At 53.5% G+C, this 21,378-nt stretch overlaps 1 protein-coding gene across 2 annotated transcripts; it reads left to right on the forward strand.

Moving 5' to 3' along the window:
- Positions 1-621: 621 nt before the first annotated feature.
- LOC144732903 (tribbles homolog 2-like) lies at positions 622-18,986 on the forward strand. Of its 2 annotated transcripts, XM_078614576.1 has the most exons (5): positions 622-1,320; positions 2,243-2,322; positions 3,133-3,522; positions 8,878-9,170; positions 13,951-18,986. In XM_078614576.1, exons 3-5 carry the CDS (start codon positions 3,184-3,186, stop codon positions 14,444-14,446), a joined length of 1,128 nt encoding a protein of 375 aa, XP_078470702.1. In that variant the 5' UTR covers positions 622-1,320; positions 2,243-2,322; positions 3,133-3,183; the 3' UTR covers positions 14,447-18,986. The 2 variants fall into 2 exon arrangements, with proteins under 2 accessions (XP_078470702.1, XP_078470696.1); XM_078614570.1 differs by lacking the exon at positions 2,243-2,322 and having other exon boundaries at positions 624-1,320.
- The last annotated feature ends 2,392 nt before the right edge of the window (positions 18,987-21,378 follow it).

A 21,378-nucleotide genomic window follows, 5' to 3' on the forward strand; every position in this document is an offset into this window, starting at 1 on the left:
GAGCCGTGGGGCGCTCTGTGTGAGGCTCCTCCACGCAATCGTTTCTGGAGTATCGCGGTCCTGGTCATCAGCATGGACTCATTCAATGCGAGTTTCACCCACCCCATTCTTTGTGGAGTAGGAGATGCGTTATTAAGTACATCAGCCAGTTCTGTGGGAGTGATGCGTGTGCATATGGTCCCGCGGTAATGCGTGCGTGCGTGGAGCGGTGGTGCAGCGGTTGACGCACTCATCTTTGTTCGATTGCCGGCCACGGCTAACATCGTTGGCGAACGATTCTATCTAAACCGGCCGTGTACCTCCCCAAGGTCAACTCAGCCTTAAGCGAGTCCAGCACCTGGTTCGTCGTGTGTACGCAACAGCGCTGGGGAAACAAAGGCGGCCGGGCGTGGTTGCTTGACCGCACCACGCAAGGTACTCGCGGACAGCCCTTTCCCCAGCAGTCAAGAGACTACACGAGTCTACACCTTTGTCTTTGTTTCCCGAGTGTGGAGGAGAGGGCGGCGGTAGCGGCGCTGGTGCAGAACACCGCCCGCGCCGTCGGTGTTTTCAGAAGCGCTCTTGTCCCGGGGTGGGGTTCGGGTCGGGGAGGGGGGTGACAGCTCGACTGGGTGGGTGGCAGGGCGCAGGGCAGCAGCAGCAGGAGTCTGTGGAAGGAAGCGAGGCGGGCGAGAGGCAGAGAGAGAGAGGGCGGACGGGGGAGAGGCGAGGGGTAGGCGGTTCCTCGCCGGATCAAGATAGCGGTGGGTTCCTGCCGCCCTCTCTCTCTCGCGCTCGCCCGTGTGAGAGAGGCGACGAGGGAGGGAGGGGAGGACGGGAGGGAGGGAGGCTCGAGAGAGGATGGAGGGAGCCTTTCGCCAAATGCTCGCATCGCCTGCCAGCTAGCCGGGCTCTGGGAGCGGGCCGAGCGAGCTGAGCGGTGATGCAATGCACTCCCAGCTGCAGCTCCGAGCCGCGGAGCCACGGTGAGAGACTCGCAGAGCCCCGGGTCGGCCGCTGTGCGGACTGAGGCAGAGGGCAGCTGCCCCTCTCCTCCTCCTCCATCGCCCCCCGCGGTTCCTCCCGCGCCCGGCTCGCCACACAACAGCAGCCCAGGGTCCCTATCCCCGTGGCCTTTAGGCGCAGCGGTTGTGTGAGTCGTGGTAGTTGTAGGTGGTGGTGGTGGTGGTAGTTGTAGGTGGTGGTAGTTGTAGGTGGTGGTGGTGGTGCTGCGCTCTGGCTGCGGTCGTGCTGGGAGCCGCGACGAGAGGGTGGGGAGGAGGAGGGATTGTGGAGCGAGGAGCCGGGAGACGACGACGGGAGACGCGACCGAGGACAGCGGTGAGACAGCGTGGGGTGCCGGTTCGTGGTGTGTGTGTGTCAGGGGTGTGTGTGTGTTCGTGTGGTGTGTGTCAGCGGGGTGTGTGTGTCAGCGGGGAGTGTATGCGTGTTGTGGTGTGCGCGTGTACGTGTGCGTGTATTCAAGTGTGTGTGTGTGTTCATATACTTGTGTTCTTATGTGTGTGCATGTCTTGGTGTGTGTGTATACAGTGCTGTAGTTGTGTTTCTTTGTGTTGCACGGCGATGTGCGTGTGTGCACGGTGTGTGTTGGTGTGCACGGTGTGTGTGTGTGTGTTGGTGTGCACGGTGTGTGTGTTGGGGTGCACGGTGTGTGTGTGTTGGTGTGCACGGTGTGTGTGTGTGTGTGTTGGTGTGCACGATGTGTGTGTTGGTGTACACGGAGTGTGTGTGTTGGTGTGCACGGTGTGTGTGTGTTGGTGTGCACGATGTGTGTGTTGGTGTGCACGGTGTGTGTGTGTTGGTGTGCACGGTGTGTGTGTGTTGGTGTGCACGATGTGTGTGTTGGTGTGCACGGTGTGTGTGTGTTGGTCTGCACGGTGTGTGTGTGTGTGTTGGGGTGCACGATGTGTGTGTTGGTGTACACGGAGTGTGTGTGTTGGTGTGCACGGTGTGTGTGTGTTGGTGTGCACGATGTGTGTGTTGGTGTACACGGAGTGTGTGTGTTGGTGTGCACGGTGTGTGTGTTTGTGTGCACGATATACACACGATGCTCGTATGTATTGTGGCGGTGTGTGTATAGTAGACGCAGAACACACACACAGACACAGTGGTGCACACACAATGAGCACACACCTCCACATGCACACCAACCCCACGACTCGTGCACATAGACGGGTGCTGTAGCAGGCAAGGGTAGCGATGCCCAGCCGTGTTTGTTTCTCTTTGGCTGCCGTCTGGCCAGAACAATGCCCCTCGTGCCTAGCAGCTCGTGCAGGGTAGCCCGGTGGTGACGTGTCGTCTCCACGCACTCTCGCGTCCCTGGTATATGAACAGCGCATCCCTGACACACGCAGCGCACACGCAGCGTACACCGCGACCGTGTGTAGACAATAGTAGACAATTCACGAATGCGTGCGATGGCACCAGCGCCGCTTCGTCCCATTATTGTCGCGTTATACAATCTCGGAGGTGGCGAGCGGTGGCGCAGCAGTTAGCGCACTGCTCGAGGAATCGCCTGGGCTGCCCTCCTTCGATTCCCGCGCACGAATTTCATCGGTGCCGAGTGATTTCTCATCCTTGGCTCATTTCTCTCTCTCTGTCTCTCTATACCTACCCGGACTGACCAGCTGGGTGAAGTATGGTCGATTAAACCCTACGACCGACAGTGCATAAGGGGGTCTTTATCCTGTTGAGGATTAACAAAGGACTGTAAACGATACCATGTTTACCGGTCGGCAGGTCGCTTGTGGTGTGGCAAGTGTGGTGCCTCTCCCGAGAGGAGGCCGACATTGCGTCTCGATGACCTCTCTCGAGACCCATCGAGTGGAGGCGCATCCTCCCGCAGTGGCGTGAGCAAGCAATTGCAGGCCTGCACCTTTACCTCTTTACTCATTATAACAGCAAGCTTGGCTATTATCTTAAGACAGCTTTACTGACCAGCGGAGCACATCTGCTCTGGGGGGGGGGGGTTATGAGAACTGAATTCCTCGATGGTTTCCCAAGCGCGCAGTGTGGCAGGAATGCACAGTGCCTGGGGTAAACTCACGGGTCGGCGAAGGGACGCACATCATTTAATACACCACCAGTCACCCCACTCTTAATCCTCTGCCTCTCTGTCCGCTTGCACGCCAGACCTCTTCCGGGCTCTCCCCGCGTCTCCTGCCACTCCTCCCAGTGGGCAAGATGAACGTGCAACGCTCCCTGCCCATCGCCATCGCCCGCCCGGGTCCCCACGCGCGCCACAAGACCCACGGCGGAGACCCGGCCGACGATTCGGGGCCGCCGCCCGGCGCAGGCGGCTGGGCTCGGCGCAGCTCGTCCGAGCAGCAGGGGTCCTCCTCTCAGGCGGCGCTGAGCCCCGGTCCGTTCCCCGGCAGCCTCGGCTCGCCCACGCCGCCGGGCACCCCCGGCACGTTCGTCTGCGCGTCGCGCATCGGCCACTACGTGCTGCTCGAGCCGCTGGAGGGCCAGAGGATGCTGAGGGCGGTGAACACGCACACGGGCAGGGAGCTCGTCTGCAAGGTGCGGCGGTGGTCACGGCGCGTCTGTCTCGGGCTGTTTGGGTCGCCGTGTGCGCGCGGCGTGTCGCCAGGTGTGTCTTGTCACGTGGTGGTGGTGCTGCACCCAGACACTCAGCGTGTCGCCAGGTGTGTCTTGTCACGTGGTGGTGGTGGTGCTGCACCCAGACACTCAGCGTGTCGCCAGGTGTGTCTTGTCACGTGGTGGTGGTGCTGCACCCAGACACTCAGCGTGTCGCCAGGTGTGTCTTGTCACGTGGTGGTGGTGGTGCTGCATCCAGACACTCAGCGTGTCGCCAGGTGTGTCTTGTCACGTGGTGGTGGTGCTGCACCCAGACACTCAGCGTGTCGCCAGGTGTGTCTTGTCACGTGGTGGTGGTGCTGCACCGAGACACTCAGCGTGTCGCCAGGTGTGTCTTGTCACGTGGTGGTGGTGCTGCACCGAGACACTCAGCGTGTCGCCAGGTGTGTCTTGTCACGTGGTGGTGGTGCTGCACCCAGACACTCAGCGTGTGGCCAGGTGTGTCTTGTCACGTGGTGGTGGTGGTGCTGCACACAGACACTCAGCGTGTCGCCAGGTGTGTCTTGTCACATGGTGGTGGTGCTGCACCCAGACACTCAGCGTGTCGCCAGGTGTGTCTTGTCACGTGGTGGTGGTGGTGCTGCACCCAGACACTCATTTGGGAAGTGCCAAACTGTTTTCCTACCAACAGTCATCATCATCAGATGCGATCAATCCACTGCTGGATTAAGGCCTCCCCAAGCAGTAGAAATGTTTGCACAATCCTACGATGTAATGATCCAAAGAGCACCTGCATATGAGCTGATTTCATTGCTCCATCTCTCATCTGGTGGTTGTCACCTTGGACGCGTACCAGTCCTTGATGGTTGCAACTTCGTTGCTAATCGGGACCATTGGTCGACATGCCTTCTCGTGACGTCTCCTGCCCAAGCTCATTTCATTAAAATGTTCAATTGCAGCTTTGATTCATTAGTTTGCGATGGCTCCATCACCAACAATCCAGCGAATCATCACGACCGATGCATTTTAGCTGAGATGTAAATATGGTCCTATGTGTCTATCCATCTTTGTGTCTTGGTGTATAAATCTGGGTGTCCATGTGTGTGTCCATGTGTGTGTCGGGGTGTATAAATCTGGGTGTCCAAGTGTGTGTCCATGTGTGTGTCGGGGTGTCTACGCGTCTGTCTCTTTGGCTGGCAACCCTGCCCGTTCATCTTGCAGGTACCAAGTGGTCATCACGAAGTTGTCGATTTAATATTGATCACTGTTTTAGACAGGATTGGTTCTTGTAGTTTTTTTTGCGAGGATAGCCAGCAGTGGTTCCACCAGTTGCTACATCCTTGCCGGGAAGATCGTATCACAGTGCAGTGTTTTAAAGCAGAAATATGTATAATTGTAATTCTATTGCTACGTATGTTGAACTTCCTTTGCACCGTGCGTAGCCAACCGCGCTAATCATAGGTGCGGGGGAAGGACAACAAAACAATGCAATGCTTCAGCTAAATTACAAAAAACATTACCAGCAAAGGAACCGTCATTTTCCACTTGGCAACAGTACAAAAAGGAAATCCTGTTTGTAGATCGGCTTAACGAACCCGCGCTCGAGGGGCTCTTCAGGGTGCTCTCCAGTCGAGGCCCCGTGCGCTAAAGCGAGCAAATGCGAGGCTGCACCTTTACCCTTGCCCCTTTTACTTGTGTAGAATCACTTAAAAAGGTCATCAGCTCCAAATGTCACGCGGTGTTGCTAATGTAATCGGGTAAGCAGAATCCGCTGAGATGAATGTGGACCCCGCGTGGTGCGTCACGGCGTTCAATGTCCCTGGATGCACGGCGGAGCGGGCGCGCGAGTCTGACTCTCGCTGTGGCAGCGCGTTCCAGTGGCACGGCACTCACACGGTGTGTGCAGGCGCCGTAGGCGTGACAATGAGCTTTGCTGGACACTGACACACGCACAAAGATTCCCCGTATGGCCTTTGATAAACTGTTAGGGCAATGTGCTGTTGGTGAGCACCTACGGAGGTCGGCATGGCACATGAGGGGTGGGTGGCCAACGCCACGCCCGGCCGCCTTTGTCTCCCCAGTGGTTGATGTTGACACACCGTACCAGGTACTCATTTGAGCTGAGTCTACCGAGGGGAGGCCCAGGACAGATTCAGGCATTCGTCATTGCTGTTGGCTGTGAGCAGGAATCGAACTCGGGTCGACGGGTTCGTAGTGCAGCATGCTAACCGTTGCAAAAACAAACAAACGAGCATGCATTCGCACATATAGCGTACGTACATATATAGCGCCACTGTCGTTAGGGACTGCCAGCTGAATGCCCCTTGTGCCGAGGAAACGGCTGCGTGTGCGTTGAAGACGTTCTAAGCGAATGCATTGTCTTTGGTGTTCCCTGGACTGGCCAGCCGCCTGGTTATTGATGCGAGCGCCTTGCGTGTTCGTCGTTCATTATCGGGAAACGCAGACCTTGTTAAACGGTTGCAGTAGCCGCACGTTGGAAGCCAAGGATCGGTTTTCAGGCTGCTGAATTTCAGTGCCAAATAAAGCCGGCAATGTTCAGTTTTGGCATTTGGTAATACAGTAACCGTATCGTATTGAATTCTAACTTTTTTACGGAGTTAATGCTCCAAATGAACAACAGCCGGTAACCAAAATCAGATTGTAATTTAGCACAATTCACAAAATGAACATTCCGAAACACGGATTTAGTAAGGTCGTGTTTGCAAGCACAAACGGCACACTTTGTATTAATAGCCAGTGACTTCAGAGTGCCTCTGCCATAATAATACATTCGGGTGGAATTATCTCGGGAAGCATTGTATCTCGGGAAGTATTGTATCACCAACGTCACAGGGCACATTTGCATTTCAGTTGTGCCAATTGCACACTCTCATGTCCTGCTCAGCTGTGCCATTGTATCCATGCAGGAGGGACATTGCGAAAGGAACTGCAAAGTCATACATGACACACCGTGTCATTTGTCCAAGGCTTCAACGATGGAAGTTTCAATTCTTTTCTTTTCCAAGTTTCCAAATTATGTTTTGACGGTTACATTTTCCAGGTGCCCAGCTGTTTGACATTTGAAATGGAGTCATACCACATTTCCCTCTAGTGCCTGCATTTCTCATAATAAAACGGGAGGGCAGGTTTCAGTTGCCTTTGCAATTCATCTTTAAGAATGTGGTTATTGTTTTTCACATTCCTGGCATGCTTTTTGGAGTAGGTGTTTGATCTACTTCCACCCCAAAGTCGAACCCCTCATTTATTTTTTGGTCCGTTGTGACATTTCACGTTTGCAATAATAAAATAAAACCTTTCTTTCCTGGCTTTATTTTTTTACAATTAGCAAACATAACACGTGCCCTGCATTGTACGCTTTTCAAAACGTGTAACAGCGACACTTTGCCCCTGCGAGAGAACTACAATGTTAAGGTCCAGTCCCAATTGGCGACTGCTTCAACAAATACAAAAAAATCATACCCATTTATTTTTCCTGATACTGGTTCACAAGCACAAATAACAAAAGCTCAGCACATTCACCCCACAGCGCTGCCCTAAAAAGGAAAACATAATACTATCAGATGATTTTGGGCAGTGGCCTTTCTCTCTGCTATGATGGTTGTCCATTGCCCGAAATGTCACCTGTTTTGTACATGTGTGTATATATGTATATATATATCCTTGTACGGCAATGTTACTGACGAACGTGCTGAGCTTTTTAAATAACATTAACACGGTGCGTTACGCTCACGGCATCTGACGTGGCACTGCGCAATCTCGCAGTCATTCAAGTCGGACCGAAGCGTTTGTAAGCCCATCGCTAAGCCAAGTGCCATGTCACGACAATTCCGCATGAGTGGCACGGCTCGCGTCTCCGCCGCGGCGTTATTAATAACTCACGCCTCGCCAGAACCTCAAGGCATTTTCGTGCACGCTATGAGATTCAGGTGCGCGCCCTTGATTCGGCCGCTGGTTAACGAGCTCCAGGTAACCCTGCAGGCCGCGTGCCGAGCGCAGCCTTCGTCAAAAACCCGAGAGCTCGCCCGCAACCTCTCGGCACCAAGATGACCCGTGACCCCGCCGGACCGTGGGTTAAGCACCTCTCATCGGCAGCTGCGCACGTGACAAGTTTGCCCAGTCTAAAGGGTTATATAAGACTTAAATGTTACATGGCTTCGGGTTTTCATTCCATGAAACTATTTTGTCGTGACTCATCAATATGAATAATACTTCTTTGTTTACTTGGGAAAGCCTCAGCGAGTCTCGAGACGTTTGGTTGGGTTTTTTTTAGAACGATCCTGCTTTCGGTTGTTTGTGAAATTCCTTTTCGAATAGCTTTACGCGTGGGAGGAAACGTTTTGTCGGGGAGAGTAAACCCCACGCATACAGATAAGACTGCCTCGGCTATTCAGACAGCCTGTTAGGAACCTGCTCCCGCATCTGCCCCTTACACTCGCCTCGCTGCGGCTCTTAGTGCACGATGGTGACTGGCTCTCTCCCCGTGCAGCCAAGGCGTTCTGGTTCTGTTTAAGCCCGATTTGGCAACCCGTGATGAACGGTAATTACCACAAAATGCTGTGCCCCTCGGAAGCGGCGTTTAGAGAGGCGTAAACACATCGGGGGATGCGGCCGCAGGGTAACGGTTAACAGTACACTGGACTCGCAATGCAGAGGTCGCCGGTTCGATCTCCGAGCACGGTAGTTGAAACAACGGTGCAGCCTCCTCAATCCCCCGCAGTGCATCTGGTCCGCCCAGCACCAGCAGTGTCAATGGATGCACCGCAGTCGATTGGAAAGTCACGTGTGGTGGGGAACAGAGTGGGATAGTTCGCCTTATAATCTCTAGAAAAGCTCGCGAGAGCTTCTCTAGTGGAGGCCCTTCCACTGGCAGTGGTGGGAATAATGGCAGGGCTCCACCTTTGCCTTGTTTCTGAATGTGGTGGCCTTTGCTCGCGTGATGGTGCATAATTGAAGCCGGCATCATAGAGCATCTGATAACCAACTTCATTCATTTGAATTTGCCTATTTCTATTTTTAGATTATCGAAAGGTGAGCTCTTAGCGCGTGTTTTTAATACGCACCGTATTAGCGCGTGTTATTTAAAGCAGGGATAGTGCCCGGGTGGGCGACCTCCACGCTTCACCAGGCGCCACAGACTGCCGCGGGGCCACGTGGTGGGCAGCAGTTATCTATTTGAACATCTTAACACAACTGTTTTATTGACAGAAGGGGTAAAGCCTATTCTTCTTTTCCCCCCATAATTTTGACACTCGCAAGCAAAGGTCCCGTGGATACAGAGCGGCGTCGTTGACCCTTGCGCCGCACTTCTGCGTCCAGGTTTTCGACGTGGCGAGCTACCGCGACTCGCTGGCGGCCTACTTCCGGATCCCGCCGCACGAGAGCGTGGCGTGCGTGGACGAGGTGCTGCTGGGCGAGCACTGGGCCTACGCCTTCCTGGAGCGCGGCTGCGGCGACCTCCACTCGCACGTGCGCGCCTGCAAGCGGCTTCCCGAGGAGGAGGCGGCGCGCCTCTTCCACCAGGCCGTGTCGGCCGTGGATCACTGCCACCAGCACGGCATCGTCCTGCGCGACCTCAAGCTGCGCAAGTTCGTCTTCCGTGATGAGGACCGGTGAGGAGCGCCCCCACCGCCCCTCCTTGCCTCGCTGCTGCTTTCCCACTCGGGATGAGAGCGTTGATTTGGTACGGCTCTGTCCGTCCGTAACACGAGGTCAGGTATTTCTCGTGATGAATCGTGGCGACAGCGGGTCAGCGGGTTCACGGCGTGCGCGTCATCGAACGACGTCACGCGCCACGCGCTCACCTCCACTGTTGATGACATGATTATTTGCGATGGCGTATTTATCACTCGTGAAATACAAGAAAAAAACGCATTTTGGAAAGCGTTACTGATCCGTGTGTAGTTCCCCAGCTTTTTCCCGAATGTGCTATCGGTGTCAATTCATGATAAAAGTGGATATCTTAGAGCTACCTCCGAGATACCTTCAGCTGACCTCTGGTCCACACACTTCCCCACCGGCCATTGCCATCTGATATGTTTAAGTCTCAGAGCCAGAACTTATCCACATGAAGTGCAGAACTAAATTTAAGGTTACGATTGTGTGTGTGTGTGTGCAACCATCGGTGACCGGTCGAGAACCATCAATCAAAAACTAGGGAACCCAGGTCACTCACAGGTGGCTGAAACCCAGATTCAATCCAAGGGTCTCATCAGTGCCAACTCAGCGTTCTGACCTCAGCCTTCTGACCTCTGAGCTGGGCTATATGTTTTAGTTAATCGTGCCGCTGCTCACTTGACGTCATTCGCACGCTCGGTTGCTCGCGCGCTTTACATGGCCTTGCATGTTTGTTTTCCCAGTTCCTTGACCAGGTGGCACAGCTGAGACAAATGTTTACAGCGTCGTCACCGCCGTGTGTGTGTGGTCCTGGTTTATGATGTCATCCCTGCAGACACGTTATGCATTGTTGACAGCTGTGGGTTACTTTTCAAACTGTTGCGCATTCAATTGGCACCGAAGCGGGGGAAAAAATTCCAGCTGCAGCAAACATGAATGTTTGGTTGAATATCTCTTCTGTACTAGACTGGTCTCCCTGAGATCTGCCGCTGTGCCCAATTCCCTTTAAGAGCGACTTGGCAGCGTGCTTGATAAGGAATGTGTTTGGCCAGCAGATGTTCTCGCGTATTGCTTTTCTCGCCAAGCTATGCAGGAAATGACTCAACGGAGAAACAGGCCAACTCGAGAGATTAGCATAATGCTGGGTTTTCTCAAAGACTTACTCTGATGCACACATGGGCATAAGAATAAAAAGCCTTAGGTAATTGATTGCTGAAATCAGCTGATGGGAAGAGGCTTACCAACTCTGCCCAGCACTTTGTTAATGCCCTACCACGTGTGTGCCGCCCTGCTCCCTGCACCGGCACATTGTGTAACAGCTGCCACAGCAGATTTCTGAAGAGCAAATCAAGGCAGCCGGTCAGGTACAGGATGAACCGATTGCCTTGGCGTTTTTGACGTGCGCGCTGGGAATCGCGCTGGGTGGAGAGAGGTGACGTACTAAGTTGATCCTGGGCGATTCTCCGGGGCTCGTAAAAAAAACGGGGGGTGGGGGGAAGCCGAAGAACGAAGACCGCTCTCGTTGCTGCGCACGCTCGAAACTTTAATTCAGAGACGCCACGCGGCCCCCGCAGGGACCTCGCGCGCATCCTCGGAGTCACCGAGATGCGCGGCCGTGCCCCGGCGGCCACGATCCCGACAAACGACGGGGCAACCTTCATCCGACGTGCTTCCCTGAAACGCGAGCGGGACTTGACGCCGGCGACAAAATAAGGAACGCGCGGACCTCGGCGTGCCGCGTTCGAGAGCCCCGGAGCCAGGTTGTACCGGACTGGACTGGATTGCCATGTAGGGTAGCGGGCGATGGAAAATGTGAGTGTCGAGCGAGCTTGCAGGCCGCCAATCAGATAGCTCGTGCAGGCGGCTGAGCCCTGGAAACTGATGACCTTCACCCTGTGGTGAGGCAAAGAGGCTTTCCTGTGCGTGCGCTCCCTTTGGCTACTGGCGAGCAATTACTGTACTGCCTTGTATAACTGCGCCTGCGCCACGGAGACTTAAGTGCAAACATGTGCCTCGGGGGAAAGCAAACAAAAAAACGAACGGCTCAGGAGCCCGGCATTATTATTACTAAAATGCCACGCGGAGTTTGTACAACAAATGCAAATGCTGGGATTCGGCCGAGCGCGGTGCTGAGAGCGAGCGAGGGAGCTGTGGCCGTGGTGCACGCGAGAGGAGCGCCGTCAGCGCACCGAGCGAGGGGCCCAGGCGCTGCGGGGAAAGCCACCGGCTCGGCGTGCCGTCTCTCTCTCTCTCTCGGGGATACGAGGCGTCCTCCTTCGCAGGCCGCCTGCGGTTTTTTTGTTGGGGTTTGTGGTTGACAAAGCTTCCCCTGGTTCTCAAGTCGGCAAGTCCTGCGGTGCACTGCACGTTGCCATTAGATTAGCGGATCTGCTTCGCGTACGGCGATGGCCCCGCGATGGGGCACCTGCAAGGTCGTCGCGTATTGAAATGACATGATGGCGAACGCGGGATCGCGCGAGCGCACGTTTGTCGTATTGCGGCGACGCACGGGACCGAATCTAAGAGCAAACAAAGGTGTCCCCTTGAAATGACGGCGAAGAGGCAGAGGGGGTGGTCACGGGCGGGAAATAATCACTCCTTTGTTCGTTTCTCGGCAAAAGAGCATCCCTCGAGAAATATCGCCCTTTGCCACATTCGCGACGTGCGAGGCCTAAGAGTGCAGTCCTGGGGCATCGTGCCTGGAGCCAGAAATCTGGAAATCCTTGCCGGTTTCACGAAATGTTTATGTAACATTTTCAAAACGGTTTGGGTGAAGTGCGCCCAGGCGTGGATTGTGAATCTTGGCACGTCCTGGGGCCGCTGCCAACCACTTTGGAATGTCGCTTCGCGCGCTTCACTCCTGGGGCTGTCGTGCAGAGCCGCGATCTTTTGTGTGAAATCCGACTGTCGCCTCTTTCGCCGCCTGCTGAGTTAACTCGGCAAAATTAATTTGCGGTGGAATTGCTCTCGAAGCCATTGCTGTGCAACAGGTAGCAAAGGTGCAGCCCTGCAAGTGCTCGCTCACGCAACTGCTGACAGAATGGCCTCCACTAGAGAGCACCTCAAGGGGGTTTTTGGCCTACTCTTCCATGCACATTGCTATAGATGTCACACACATCACTTAGAAGGGGGTATCACCTCTTACTGCCTGCACACATTTGTTAAACTTGCACAATCAAACACCATAACAGAGGGTTTTTTAAAATTTTGGTCTGTATATAAATTTGTCGTTAAAACCCGCCACCACCCGACACAGCCAACTAGTAAGGGTTGTCACGTAAACAGAACGTGGCCAATTCGTCACTAGTACAGCACTAACCGGTGTGTTGGAGAGCCAAGCCACAACATTTACAATCTGAGTACGACGTTTCGCCAGTAATTACTACTAGCTTCATCAGGCGAGAGCCAGATTTGTGGAGAAGTCCACCTGTTTCGTTCCTTATATAGAGGCGTAGATGTGGTGACCACGCTTCTGCGCTCTTGCGCAAAGTGGGGGGGGGGGGGTGGGGGGGATTAATAAGCCAACGTACATTATGCATGCGCATTATGCGAGCCCTTTCAACTTGTCCTTCTCTTATGGAACCTCTATTACGGATGATATTGGTGGTGAAAGCCTATGTGTTAAACTGACGATCAAAAAGGTTGTGCCGAGCGGCAGATGATCATTTGTTTTGGGGCGGTGACGTGGCCGAGTGGCAGCGCGTTTGCTGTCTGTCATCGTTCGAGCCCAGCGGCTGCCCCGGTTAACCTCGTGGGGGTGTTACCCATAGCACACATCCCCTTCACTGTGGATGTTCAAGATCCCGTGACGTTGGTGAAAGGGAATAGGCAATGAATGTCAAGGTCCAAATTTGCCAAATTTCAAAAGTTACCCGCAAAGTATTTCATTGGGAAAAAAACACATATCAGCATTGTCACCTACTGGCAGACTATATCTGTAAGTAAAACACAGTCTTGCACTATATAAAAATGGCATTAATACCAAGAGTACTGACTTACGGCTTATTTCAGGGGAGGAATGGAGATGAGATCCTAGCAAGATGTTGAATCACACTTGAGTTGCACACACATTAAAAACTGATCCACCCATCGACCTCTGCATCATTGTTGAGATCATCCCAAACGATGTTTTGTTTTTCACCATTTGTCCTTTGGGTTTCACTCGTTATTTATTTATTTACCGATGTTTTTTGTTCACGATGACCTCAGCGTTTCTTTTTGCCGCTCCTCGTCCCCTTACTGACCTTGTCTGCATCGTTTGAAACCTTGAAAAGCATTTCACTCGGAACCTTTCACTCTTTTCAACCAGATTTAGCAAGAACATAAATATGGCTGTGAAAATTGTGTTTCAACTCACTAGTGAAGGAGCTGACACGTATGTATGTTGAACTTCTTTCGCACCGTACGTAGTTAACCATGCTAATCGGAGGTGCGGGAGATGAGCAACAACCCAAACACAAAAAGCAGTGCCAAAGAAATGGGTTTTCAATTTAGATTTAACAGTGCAGCAGAGCTCCTGTGGCTTTGTAATATCGGAAGGAAGAGCGTTCGAGATACAATTATGATTTGTGCGTTAAACGCTTGTACACCAAGTGGCCCGTACATTTTGTTTGGCTCTGTCGGGTGGTGGAGGGTTTCACAGCAACCATTCGGCCAGATCATTTACGGGGCCCGAGCCCGACTAAAATTAAGTCCGATATCACGAGCTAGGCTAAAAACAAACGACGCCAAAAAAAGGTTACCTATTTATAATGAAAGCCTCACGTGTGCACGCAGGATGAGCTTGCGGCTCGAGGGCCTGGAGGACGTGTGCGTGCTGCACAGCGACGACGACTCGCTGGCCGAGAAGGTGGGCTGCCCGGCCTACGTGAGCCCGGAGATCCTGACGGCCGGCGGCTCGTCGGGCCGCTACTCGGGCCGCGCGGCCGACGTGTGGAGCCTGGGCGTGATGCTCTACACCATGCTCGTGGGCCAGTACCCCTTCCACGAGAGCGAGCCCACGGCGCTGTTCGCGCGCATCCGCCGCGGCCAGTACGCGCTCCCCGAGGCGCTGTCGCCCAAGGCGCGCTGCCTCATTCGCGACCTGCTGCGCAGGGACCCGAGCGAGCGGCTCACGGCGCGTGACATCCTCCACCACCCGTGGTTCGCCTGCGACTTCTCGGCGGCGGCGGCCGTCGCGGCCAGGGAGCCTGGCTGCGGGCAGGACGTGCACTCCGACCAGCTGGTGCCAGAGGGCCTCGCGCACGACGGCGATGATCCCTTCTTCGGTTAGCGGCGACGGGGGCTGAGGGCAGGCGCGAAGAAAGGAACGAGGAATCCCACGGACGTAGCGAACGAGAACTGCCGACGTGAACTCTGTGATTATGTCCGGGCTCCGGGGTGCCTTGCCAATGGAAATACGAGTTTGAATCACGGCGCGAATGACACTTTAGCGAGACGACCGGGATAACAAACAAACACAAAACTGTTGAAAGATGTGTGTGTGTGTCTCCTGTTTTTAGCACAATCACGGTGCTCACCAAACCACTGATGGTATCGAGAGATGGGATCGCCACTGCTCATGGGTAGGAGACGAGCTCCGAGAGAAGTGTGATCTGAAGCTAGCCCACACTCGCCCGTTTCTTAAATTTGCACAATTTACCTGAAAAATGGCATTACTTGATTTTGTTTTAACATTCCAGGAAAATAAGTGAAGCTGAAAATTTTGAGAAATTCTGAAACACGAGCTTAATCAGGAAAAAGCAGAGCCACTACTGAGTACAATGGTGGAACCGACCTCTGGGTACAGCACACCTCACTCAGGAATTCGGTTCAAGTAGCCAGAGTAAACAACCATAACGCATCCTTGAAACATCTCATTAAAGCTGCTGTGTCCATTCTTAGAGAACGAAGGCATTTACCTATCTCCTTTGTCATGTTTGTACGTTACATTAACGCTGGCTGAGACAAAAAAAGGTGATACCACTCTTAAAAGATACGCAGAAAGCAAATTGTCGAGATAAACGTCCATCTGCTCCCCGCCCGCCGTTGCCGCACCCTCCAGCTCCCTCGCCCCCTGCCCAAGTGAGAGTGCCTTGCATCTCAAGGTCCTTCTTCATCTCGGTCTCGTTTGAAGTAAAGTTAGCGGCAGAACGACGATTGGGTCACGTGTTGGAGTAATTAAATTAAAAACAAGTGGAGGCCGTTTTAAAAGTCACGCGGCCGAGAATGTTTTTTTGCAGATTAAGTTTACTGATGTTTCACCCCCGTAAATGTACACAGCGTAGCACATTGAAGAGGCGCATTTAAGAGTCGCAATGTCTCCACATTAATAGTCGGGCACTCTCGCACTGCGGCAAGTCCTGCCTTTAGCGCACTCCCTTTCATTTCACAAAGAGATTCATAGTCCGTCATGTTTGTCGGGTCTATTTAGGATCCTGAAAGTCGCAAGTTCGAACCAACTCAACACAAGGGCTGTGCAGAGATTGCTCTGGCACACAAACGATGGCACGGACCCCTCCGGCTGGGAGACGATGCGGAGAAGATGTGCGTCACATCTTCACTGCCAGCTCCCGTGGCGAAATAAAATATACACAAAAAACCTTTGAACATATCACACAACCCGTTGATGAAAGTTCCTTTCGTATAAACCCATTTACTGAAATGTATTTCACGCCATGAGGACGAGCAGCTTTAATACTATATTTGTCCGTGATTACTTACAATGAAATACTTTGTCGGTGGCGTCGTTTATCTATAACCTTGTAGAATTCGTTGCCACTTAAAACCATCGCAGCTTTGCCTAATTGACGAGACGAAACGGCGGCGTTGCGTGCTTGATCTCGATGGGGGAGCGGTTTCCTTTGAGGATCTCGTTCCGGTGTTGGGACTCGCAGTCTTCTCATCTCGTGGCCCTTCGCGAGAATTTGCTAGCCAGCGATCATGTCACGAGCGAAATTAGTGACAAAAATATTCGTCAACGATGCATTTTAGTTATATTTGTTTTTGTCAACACAGAAGCGCGGCGCCGATTGTGACTCCCCACCAAAGACCAATGCGTGACATGACGGTGATCGTTTAACAAGCAGTGCGCTGAGGAAGACCGCACATGGTAAATTTACCAGACTGTACATGTATATATAAAGGATGAACCGAGTTTCCCTGATTGGCTGACCTGATGAAAAAAAATTGACGGGAAACTGCACGGTCCTCACGCCAACGTTGAAAAACTAAAGAGTCAACTGAATGTGTCGACTGCTTTAGTCAGGCAGGCTGAGAGCGACTTCTGCGCGTGAGATCCGCAGATCGAGCGAGGCTCGTGCTGAAGCTGCACAGGCCGTCGTCGTGCTACGGACCGCGACCCAAAGACAACAAAACGACGAGGAAATTGCCGCCGGTGCCAGCCGAGGTTGGCGCGTCGCTTCGTCAGGCAAGAGAGTAGTTTATGCTTTTTAGTTGTGCCCCTGGTGTAAAAACTGTACTGCGGCGATGGAAAAAAAAACTGCATTTGTGTTTGCTCGAGCCAGTCTGACGGCATTGTGGCGGACGGTTTATTTTTTAAATTATTATTGTTGTTATTTTTTTCAAACAGGGTTTTTTTGCGTATAAGTTGTGAAACCACGCTTATTTGATGCACGTCAGGGAGACGCACAGTATTACGGAATGGCAAAGCACTGTTATGTTTCCATCAGTAATAAATATACGCGTACATACCCCGCTAACGATTTATCAGCATTTCAATGAAACAGCAATATGCTAACAACAACAACAACATCTGTTAATATTTGTTTCTCGTAAAATAAAGTTACATGGGACTTTTAATTTTATTTTGTAAAGGTGCTTAAGCTGAAGAGCAACTCGTAGGGTCTTGTGCTCTTGGGAGTCAAATACTGTGCTCACAATTCAGCATTTACTGCTCTGCCAACTGTGCACGCCAGGGCCACTCGGTCCTTGCCCACGCGCGAGATTCTGTTGAGAGAGAAAGGAACTGAACTGTTGTGAGCGGTGATAAATAATCGGAACGGTAAAGTCACCTCGCGTGAGAGGACAACTTGAGGTGCGGATGTTTTGTCCGTCGTTTCTCGAGTTGGAAGCTCTACCGAAGCGTTTTCGTGTCACTCCGCACGCAGTTCGGCACGATATGCGACGTTTTGCTCCACGTGATGAAAAACATGTTGCTGGCACCTGGAGCGAAACGTCGGACCTCGTGCCTGGCGGTGTGCCGAACGAGCCGAACGCCCGTGGGGAGAGACACGCAGAGCAACTGCGGAAACCCTACCGGTCGCTTTTCTCTGTTTCCATTCGAGAGATGTAATCTCCTGGTCCAAACCAAACAGCCTGGAACTTCTCGTGAAGTATTCGCGTATGTATGTTAAGTCCCTTTGAATTGCTCGTCTCTACTGCCAAATGTACTTCAAACATCAGTATTGTGTCCATCTCAGAGCGTAGACGCAGCGACTCGTTTTGTCACGCGCAGGCAGCAGGGTCCCTCCTGTACCCAATGTCCATCGCTGTCGGTACGACGCAAGTACCTCGTGCTGGTGGTCGGGCGTGTAAAATGGAAGATACTTTGTCGAGCAGTATTCAGGTGCAGACCGTTAACGGCTCGTGATCTCGCCCTGCGATTTCGCGAGTGCTCCTCTTTGAGTCTGGTGGTCCACGAAATACGAAGTGCTCTCGACGCGCGCACACCGACACGGACTCGCCGACTCGCAAACCTTCCAGAAACTCAACGTGCGTCCTGAAGTCGGAGAACGATGAACAAATCGACGACGACGACGAGCGGCCACCCTCTCCGCGGGGACCGCTCGGAACCGGAAGACGCGCGCCGCTGTCGCCAGGCACGCGGCTCCTCGCGCCGCATCCACGGGAACGATCCCAATCGGAGCCGTGGCGATGTGTGAACACGCTGACGCTCTCCGTCGGGTGACCGAGGGTGGTGGCAGCGCCTTTCGCTCGCAGCATTCGTGGTGATGCCACAGACGCTTCTCAACCACGTGACCCCCTCAATGTTATATTTCTGTAGCAGCATTATTCTGAATACCTCAATGTACTACACTTCCACTATATTTAATAGCGAACCACACGGAGAGCATTTTCATTTAGCATAGTAGCGTGTTGCCGTCTTTATTAATATATACACACACAAACTGTGCAGGTGTGCGGTGTTGAGTTTCGCCTGGAACAGAGTTGCCGATGTGTGCGTCACCGTTCACATCCCCACACACACCTGTGCTGTATACGCGCTGACTGCACGCCTCGTGTGATCGTGGATGGTGTCAAATACTATAACGCATTCATGCTACAGCACAGAGATGTCTGCGGATAGTTTTGTTTTGTTTGTTTTTTAAAATAGCAAGCTTTGCGCACGCGTGTGTGCGCATCACTCGGCTTCCAAACGCTCTAACACAAGTAACCCTTGACCCCTTTTAGGAAATGTATTTAGGATAACCCGTAAACAATCTACAATTTAAACATCTTGTTTTTATTTTGAGTGGGATGTTTTACGTCTTCGAGAACCGTCGTGGTTTATTTCTTGGCAAAAAGCGTGAAAAATAAACGACGCTGACCATTTACGATTTGCGTAGAAAGCTCTTGCGAAGCCACGTGTTAGGGTCGTATACATTTCTAAACGTTCTGTTCATGCAAAGTTATCGTTCTGGATGTTGTGTTCGTGCGAGTGCTTTGTAAATGTTGATGTAAATAACGCAGCATTCCCATCGGCACAGCGGAGTGGGCCCGAGTGGAGGTGCTGGCTCTCGATGTCTCTGTACAAAAAAAGAAACGACTTAGGATGTCTGTTTTATCTAATAAAGACGAGACCTGTACTGTGACGAGGTGGTCATTTCAGCCGCGCCGCGTTCGAGATCGGCAGTCCATCGCTTCTTCATCACTCTTCTGCTGCTTCTACCCTGGCTACTGCTCTGGCTACCGCATTCATGATGGACTGGACTCGTAAGAGAGCGCAATAACAAATGTTTCTACTTACTCATGAACACCACTCATCGATCCCGCCACCCTACCGTCGACTCGGTCGACCAGACACTGGCCGCTTCGTCTCATCCACGCCGTGTGTGCAACCGCCACCACGTTGCGGCTCACCCACACTTCTACTTCTGCGTCTTCCACTGCTCCACTTTGCAATTCCCTCCCGTCGTCTCGTTTCCCAAGTCCCCATCACCAGCAGCCGTGGCCAATCGCTGAAGGAAAGCTCCCAAAGCTGCCGCCACCTCTCACGATCCACCTCGCCGCCTGCAACTCCCAAAGTTGTCACAGCCCGCCGCAATTTACCAAACATTCACTCTCACCCATTACAACTTTCAAAGTGCTGCTTGTCGCTGGTTAATCGCCACGCGTTCGCTCGCTCAACCCGCGCCCTGGCACGAGAGGCGGCTTGTGAGCAAGCGGCGGGAGGAGGCCCTCGTTTGGTTCGGCATCGACTCTCGTGGCTACATTCACCAGTCAGTGACCCGCGCGCGTCTGGGGATCGCAGATGACACGAGGGACGTGACGAGCCCGTGACTCCAGGCCACGCGTGCAGCCAGTTCCATCTCAAGGTTTTGGTTTTTTCAGCCAAGAAAATCCCGTGCGGCCTCCTCCTCGTCGAGAGAGTGGATCTGAGGGAGAGCCCAATGCCCACTCGCAGTGCGTTGGGTATGGTCGCCACTTCCCTCTGTAATGAATCGTCGCGTGAACGTCGCCTGAAGTTAGAAAAAAACCCGCAGTCGAATTCGCTGCCAGTCCGTGTGGAGTTGTCGCATCTCCGTCTCTCTGCTCTGCTCTGGAACGCGTTTGTACGTTTTAAAGCTAAATGTTGCAGGCTATCCTGATCATTAATGATCGGTTTGATATTCAAAGCAAAAAAGTGCATGCATTGTTTAAAATGCATTTGTCTCGAGCCGGAGAGTTAACTTTTAGAATCGTAACGCGGTGAATGGATTTAAATTCGGCAGCCGACCGCTAACATCGTTCGGAGCTCGCGCGAGTGACGTCACGGGCGTCTATCGCCTCCACGTCACTTGGCCGAACTTCGTTGTACGACTGTGTAATAGTAGTGGTAATAACAATACCTAAACATGTGTTTCGCTTAGCGGGCGACATCCGCAACTCGTATCGAGAGAGACTCAGGGAACACTACGTGCCGGTCCCGTGTGTGACACCCCCCGGTTATCAAGTCTGGGAAATAGAACACTTTGGAAAAAATAATTGATGAGGCCAGGGTGCAGGCAACGGCACACAATGGCATCGATTTCCTCCGCCGGTTTTGTTTCACCGCGGAAGCAGCACTGCGTGCCGCACGGCTCGGACCTTCCAGGGGGGAAACGCCGCCATGTCAGCAAAATCCCCGGCGGCGTTCCCTGCGCGCCCTCTGCCCCCGGGGTCGTCTCCGCGTCAAGCAGCCCCCGCGGGGACTCGCAAAGGCTTGGGCGCGGTGGCCCAGGAACGAGTTTTTTTTTAGTTTTGTTGTATTCGTGTTAAAGCTGCCCATGATGTGAGGCGCGTCTCGACGCGGCCGGGGCTCTTGGCACTCGGTGGAGATTGCGGGAGATCACGAATCTCTGCTGCGGGCGGCCGCAAACCCAAGCCGACGCCAACCACACGGCGCAGACTGCGGTGCGAATTCTCCGAAGTGCGGGCTCGGCGGGGCCCTGCGTCGGCGGCTTCGGCATTCCGCTTGGCACCTCGCGTGACCTCCGAGCGCACGGAGGAGGCGACGACGCGGTGGCCGAGGCAGTGCGCGCGAGGCGCTCGCCCTCTCGACCCCGAGCGAGCGGCTGTTTAACGCGCGGCTGCCACTGAATTCCACCGACAATCGCGTCGCGCCGTGCGGCCGAGGAACGCGCTGGAAAGCCGAGCGAGACGTGCGAGGGGCTGGCGCAGGGCGTGGGGGAGGACAGCCGCGTGAGGAAACCGGCCGCTCGTTCGCTGCGCAGTCGCGATGTCGGCTCTCGATGCTGTTGTCAAAATGCTCTTCCGCTCCGCTAGCTCGTTTCAGTGCTTCCCGTGACGCAGAGGGACACGAGGCAGTCCGGTGTGGTGCCCACATTAACGAACCACCACGCCAAGTCGTCATCCACACCTCCAGTGCTGCGTCAGTCCGCTGCCAGACCGAGGCCTACGCATCGCTGTGCGGGTGGTGGGGTTATTACACCGCGCGTCACCACGTTGCTTTATTGAGGGTTGTCCACTTCAGGGAGCATAGACGAGGAAGCGTACAGATACAGT

The sequence above is a fragment of the Lampetra planeri genome, chromosome 2 (genome assembly GCF_965212315.1).
Source record: "Lampetra planeri chromosome 2, kcLamPlan1.2.h2, whole genome shotgun sequence".
Classification (NCBI taxonomy): domain Eukaryota; kingdom Metazoa; phylum Chordata; class Hyperoartia; order Petromyzontiformes; family Petromyzontidae; genus Lampetra; species Lampetra planeri.

Excerpts from the sequence above, each read along its gene's own strand:
- LOC144732903 (XM_078614576.1), top strand. The coding sequence starts at position 3,184 with ATGAACGTGCAACGCTCCCTGCCCATCGCCATCGCCCGCCCGGGTCCC. Across the intron at positions 3,523-8,877 it reads GCAGGGAGCTCGTCTGCAAG|GTTTTCGACGTGGCGAGCTA; the intron begins GTGCGGCGGTGG and ends TTCTGCGTCCAG. Across the intron at positions 9,171-13,950 it reads GTCTTCCGTGATGAGGACCG|GATGAGCTTGCGGCTCGAGG; the intron begins GTGAGGAGCGCC and ends GTGTGCACGCAG.